This window comes from Myotis davidii, unplaced genomic scaffold (genome assembly GCF_000327345.1).
Source record: "Myotis davidii unplaced genomic scaffold, ASM32734v1 scaffold2100, whole genome shotgun sequence".
Taxonomy (NCBI): domain Eukaryota; kingdom Metazoa; phylum Chordata; class Mammalia; order Chiroptera; family Vespertilionidae; genus Myotis; species Myotis davidii.
The window spans coordinates 222,060-227,983 of NW_006292458.1; the positions used below are offsets into that span (position 1 = coordinate 222,060).

The 5,924-nt window shown below is 58.0% G+C and overlaps 1 protein-coding gene across 1 annotated transcript in view; it reads right to left on the reverse strand.

The window, feature by feature from the left end:
• CPT1C (carnitine palmitoyltransferase 1C) overlaps window positions 1–5,924 on the reverse strand; it is a 17,781-nt gene that overhangs the window by 609 nt on the left and 11,248 nt on the right. Inside the window, exons 12-18 of the mRNA XM_015565444.1 lie at window positions 5,181–5,298; window positions 3,440–3,556; window positions 2,868–3,032; window positions 1,925–2,059; window positions 933–1,085; window positions 348–461; window positions 18–218 (exon numbers count right to left, since the gene is read on the reverse strand). Coding sequence (XP_015420930.1) covers window positions 18–218; window positions 348–461; window positions 933–1,085; window positions 1,925–2,059; window positions 2,868–3,032; window positions 3,440–3,556; window positions 5,181–5,298 — 1,003 coding nt within the window. The remainder of the gene's footprint in view (window positions 1–17; window positions 219–347; window positions 462–932; window positions 1,086–1,924; window positions 2,060–2,867; window positions 3,033–3,439; window positions 3,557–5,180; window positions 5,299–5,924) is intronic.

The following is a 5,924-nucleotide window of genomic DNA, read 5'->3' on the forward strand; positions in this document are numbered from 1 at the left end:
GAGGGAGGGTTGGGGTGTGGGTGTTGGGGCTGGGGGTCTGGACTCGGTTCTGGAGAGGAGGGAGCTACGGGTCCAGACTCCTGGGTCCTGAGGAAGGAGGTGGCGGGTGGTTCGGTGGGTCTCACCGTTTTTGTGCTTGATTTTTTGCTGGAAATGTGGAAGGTGACCGTGTCATCCCCCATGAAGATGTAAGAAACACCGTAGCCGTGGTCATCCACCTGGAGAGAGACAGGGGGAGGGGAGCAGAAGGGCCCAGGTGCCTCCCCACCAGGAGGCAGGAGGCAGGCGTGCAGGCTGCCGGCGTCCACCTCGGGGTTCAGGGCGCCCGGTCCGCCCTTCCCACTCACAGGCCCAAACCCTCCACCGGAGGACACGTAGTCGGGGTAGTTGTGGGCGTCAAACAGGTGGGTTTGCTGCACGGGGATCTGGCTGGTGGCCAGCTGCCACTGCTCCGAGCGAACCTGAGGGGAGGAGGACGGTCACAGACCGCTCCCCCCGGCCCCCCAAAAAGAGAGAAAAACAAAGACAGACTCGCAGGCCCGCGCCCCCTGGGCTCCGCTCCACGCCACACAGCCCTCGCCCTCTGACCTGCCCCCCTGGCTTCCCGGTTTCCCTAAATCTGCCCCCATCTGCACCCTGCCCTTCCCCTTCCGGACCACCTCTCCGCTCTCCTCCTGGACCCCGCCCCTTTCTCCCAGGCCACGCCCTCCAATGCCACGCCCCCTTCTTCCAGGTGCCCGGGCATCCCTCTCCCCGGGACCAGCCCCTCCCATTTCTGTCTGAGACCACGCCCCTCTCCCTTAGCCCCGCCCCTTCCCCTTCCCTCTCGCCTGGTATCCCTAGTTCTCTCCGTTGTTACCTCCTTTTCCCAACAGCCCCCTCCCTGCCCCCAAGTGCCTCCCTCGTCTCTAGCCCTTTCCCTGCACCCCAACCTGGTCCAGGAAGGGCGCCTGCAGGTGGAGGAGCTGGGACACGATGTGGAGTGCGAACAGGTGGCGGTCCACGCCCTGCCCACTCATGGCCGCCTTCAGCAGAGCCTGGTGCTTGTCCACCGCCAGGCGGAACAGGGAGAGGCACTGGGAGTCCTGGGGTCCCGGGGAGGTCGCAGGTCATGGAAAAACAGGAAGTGGGCTTACTGCGGGGGGTCTGTCACACCCGGGCCTCACCCCAGCTTGCAACACCCCTGCAAGGCAGAGACAGCAGCCCTGTTTTACAGATGGAAACGGGCTCAATGGGGGAAAGTCACCTGCCCAGGGACACCGAGCAAAGCCGAAGCAGAGGGGTTCCCAGGCCTCCTGACACTCCTCCCACTGAGCCACACAGGCAGGGGCAGCGGGGGCAGAGGTGCCTGGGGCAGAGGGCGGGTGTCTGAGCAGAGAGGTTATAGAGGGAACAGGGGCAATGGTGCCAATGGATGTCACAAGGTCACATAAGTTAAAAATCAACGGTTAAATCATCAAAGGGCTGCATTGTGGCAAAAGGGCTCCCTCTTGGGTGCTCCAGCCCCCCATGTCCTGTGAGACCCCCATTAAAGTCTCTATCAGTCCAGCCGGTGTGGCTCAGTGGTTGAGTGTCAACCTATGAACCAGGAGGTCACGGTTCCATTCCCGGTCAGGGCACATGGCCAGGTTGCGGGCTCAATCCCCAGTAGGGGGCGTGCCGGAGCCAGCTGATCAATGATCTCTCATCATTGATGGTTATCTCTCTCTCATATATACATACATATATATATGTATATGTGTGTGTATATATATATGCCTGTATCACACTATGCTGAACTATCTCCGTTTCCCCCATCAGTGAGCTCCTCGAGGTCCGAGTCCAGGACTGTCCTCCCTGCCCCGCGCGGGTGCTCCATACACATCTGCAAGGGCCCGAGTGGGGATGTGGTCGTGACCGAAGCCTCAGCTGAGCTCACACCCACTGTCTTCTCTCTGTCCTCCATGGCTCGCACGAAGTTGCAGGCTTCCCGCGTGCAGGACCGCACTGTCTCCGTCCGGCCTTCCAGGAACAGGCGCGTCATGGCGGACTCATAAGTCAGGCAGAAGCGCCCCCTGTCCTGGGGGACAAGGAGAAGAGGAGCTGTCATCGGGCTCAGGAAGTCCTCACAGACGTGGCCCACCTCTGGGCCCACAGCCTCCTCCCGCCCAGCAGTTTGTGGTTGGGGGAGAGGAATCCAGATGGCAGACCCGCCCTCCGGGCGCAGCTCCGTTGGCTGGGCATCCTTCTGTGCACCAAAAGGCGGCTGGCTCGCCCTGGCTTGTGTGGCTCAGTGGATAGAGCACCAGCCCTCAGACTTAAGGGTCCAGGGTTAGATTCTGGTCAAGGGCACGTACCTCAGTTGCAAGCTCAATCCCCATCCCTGGTCTGGGTGCATGCGAGAGGCAACCAATTGATGTGTCTCCCTCAAATGGACCAATCCATGTGTCTCTCTCTAAACATCAATGTTTCTCTCTGTCTCTCCCTGTTCCTTCCACTCTCTCTAAAATATCAATGGAAAATGCTAAAAAAAAAATCAATGAAAAAATATCCTCGGGTGAGGATTAACAACAACAACAAAAAGGTTGCTGGCTCAATCCCCAGTCAGGGCACCTGCAGGGGCTGCAGGCTCCATCCCCAGTAGGGAGCATGCAGGAGGCTGCGGATCAGGGTTTCAATGTCACATCAATGTCTCTCTCTCTCTCTCTCTCCCTCTCCATTCTTCTCTCTCTAAAAATATTAAAGAAAAAAAAAACTACCTCTGGGGGGAAAAAGATAGTGGACCCACAATGGCCAAGAAGAGTCATGAAAGGAGCTGCTGTGGCAGTTCTTGGGGGGCCAGGGAACCGAGTTCCTGAGAGGGGGTGGGGTCAGGGGACCTCACGGACCCGGAAGTGGGCCAGCTGCAAGGCCGTCTGGATGAAGCTGTCCGAGGACAGGTGGCAGCGTCTGATGAAGTTCTTGCCGAAGTGGGAGAAGGGGAAGACGTGGCAGTCCGTGTCTCCGGACAAGGTCTTGGCTGCCCGCAGGGCGAGCGCGATGGACAGGTGGACCTGCCAGGGGAGGGTATATTATATTATATTATATTATATTTAACAAAGAAAAATCAACCAAAAAAATGAGTTCGCGTGTCAGAGGTGACATAGGTTCACCATCACTGGGCTAGGTTATAGGTGGAGACAGGGAGGCCACTGCAGGCGGGAATGGGGCTGTGGATGGACCGAAGTTAGGGTTGGGGCTGGAGCTGGGCTGGAGTTAGGGTTGGGGTTTCAGATGGGTTTGGTGTTGGAAACAGGATTGAATTTAGGATGGAGATGGCGTTGGGTGGAGATGAGTTTGGGTTGGGGATGGAGTAGGGGATGAGGTTGGTCTCGAGGTTGAGTTTGGGGATGAAAATGAGTTTAGAGTCAAATCCAGGAGTTTGGGGACTCGGTGGAGAGGCCCGGGAGCCCAGACTCACCTTGTCTGGAAGGTCCCAGTGTAGCCGCTGGGGCCGGGGCAGGGAGGGCTCAGGGTGGCCCTTGCAGTGGCCGTCTGCCGAGTAGCCCAGCTGGAAGCACTCAGTGGCCAGAGTGAACTGTGTACAAATGCAGGTGGTCAGGGTCCCTGCCTCCCTCTGGCCCTCAGCCATCTAACCGGGGACCTCTTGGACCAGGCCCTTCTGGGCCTGGGGTCAGTCCCTGAGAAGGAGAAACCCCTCACGTTCACAAGCGGGGTCTCAGGTTCAAGTCCATCGAGAGTGGGAACGATGCCAATACCCAACGGCGCTTCCTACCCCTGACCTTCTGCCAGGTTCTTAGAGCACCAATGGCTGCCCAGCCCTCCCGAGGACCCCCCTCAGATCCATTCTGACTGAGCAGGGCCACACCCTGCTTTTATTATTGTTAAATATTGCTAAATATCTTATTTTTTTTGTCTCTCTTTTTTTTATTAGTTATGGTATTACAAATGTGTCCTTATCCCCCCATTAACCCCCAACCTCCCCCCGTCCCGCACTAAATATCTTATTTTTAAAAAATGTATTTTTATTAATTTCAGTGAGGAAGGGAAAGGGAGACAGAAATATCAATGATGAGAGAGAATCATTGATCGGCTGCCTCCTGTACTCCCCCTACTGGGGATGGAGCCCCCAACCCAGGCATGTGCCCTGACCAGGAATCGAACCATGACCTCCTGGTTCATAGGTTGACGCTCAACCACTAGCCGCGCCGGCCGGGCCTGCTAAATATTTTAAACCAACCCTGACCGAGCACCTGCTACCCTTCAGCGTGGCACTTCTCTCTATCTTACTCTGCGCCATCTCCTCGTTCAACATGGACATACGGAGATGATACGTGGACGTGAACAGCCTGAGGCTCTGACGTGGAACTGAACTGTGTCTCATTTGCCAAAATATTCCCATTTTACAAACGAGAAACGGGTCCAGGAGAGTCTGCACTGATCTGGGCTGCTCCCGAGGTCTGGAGGGGCCTCCCTTCCCCCCTCACACCCTGCTCCCCACCCTGGGCCTGTCCAGCCCTCATGCCGCACCGGAGACAGGGCCAATGGGCGGCAGGCACCCCCTCTGATTTAAAATGAAATAAAATATGCCGAAACCGGTTTGGCTCAGTGGATAGAGTGTCGGCCTGCGGACTGAAGGGTCTCGGGTTTGATTCCGGTCAGGGGCATGTACCTGGGTTGCGGGCACATCCCCGGTGTGGAGTGTGCGGGAGGCAGCTGATCGATGTTTCTCTCTCATCGATGTTTCTGACTCTCTATCTCTCTCCCTTCCTCTCTGTAAAAAATTAATAAAATATATTTTAAAAAAATGAAATAAAATAGAGACTTGAGGTTCTCAGGACTGGATGGGACTTAAAGATAAAAGGACGGAGGGGAGTAACTTGCCCAGGGTCACTCAGCCAAGCTGGGAGGTGGGTCCATCTGAGCGATGATGATGTGACTCAAAGGCCCCTCGTTCTGGCCTCAGAACGTTCCGGACTCACAGTCCCGCTCTGCAGCTCCTGGCTCTGTGACCGGACAAATCAGCTCCCTTCTCTGAGTCCCAACTGCCCACCCAGGCCCCCTGCCTTGCTGGGTGGCCCTCCCGGTCTCTCCTTTCTCTCTGCGAGCCTCTGCTTCTCCTCTGACCCTCAGCCCCGGGGGAGGAAGGTCTCTGGAAATGGGGGTGGTGGTCCCCCGGGGGGGCGGGGGGACTGCCCTACCTCCCACATGTGCCCTGAGACGGGGCAGTCCGCCCACGAGTGCTCCACGCTGAGGCCCAGCTTGCCGTTGGAGAAGACGATGAGGGTGAAGGACTTGTCATACCAGCTGCGGGAGAGAGGTCAGAGAGGTCACCAAGGAGCGGGGCCCAGGAGGGAAGTCGGGGTGCCCTGAGGGTCGGGTGGGGATTTCTGGGTGGGGAGACTTTTCCGGAATCAGGGCTGGTGTGGGACCTCCAAGAGGGCGGGGCCTCCAGCTGGTGGCTCTGGATGGGCTCTGAGCCGGGGCCAAGGTGTGAAGAGCTGGGGGTTTTGAGAGAAGGTACCTGGTAAGGTGCGAGGCTCAGGGGGCGCTGGGCGGTCAGGTCAGGGCATGTTCCCAGGGGCCTCAGAGACCAGGGTGACTGGTGGGCATCTAGGGAGTTGTCTGAGTGTCTCTAGGTCTTGGGTTTAGGACGCCAGCATTCAGGTCTGGGGGTCCCGGGGTTCTGAGTCTGAGATCCCAGGCTTGGGGTCCAGGCTCTGGGGATCTCTGGGTCTGAGGGTCCAGGTCTGGGATCTGGGGTTCCAGGGTCTGGGTCTAGGCTTCTCTGGGTCGGAGGTCCCCAGGTTGCAAGGCATTGAGTCTGGGGTCCTCAGGTCCAGGGGGCCATTGGGTCTGGAGGTGCCCCAGGACTGGGGGATCAGGGTCTGTGTGTCCAGGGCCCAGAGTATTAGGTCCAAACACGGGGTTCCGGTCGCAGGTCG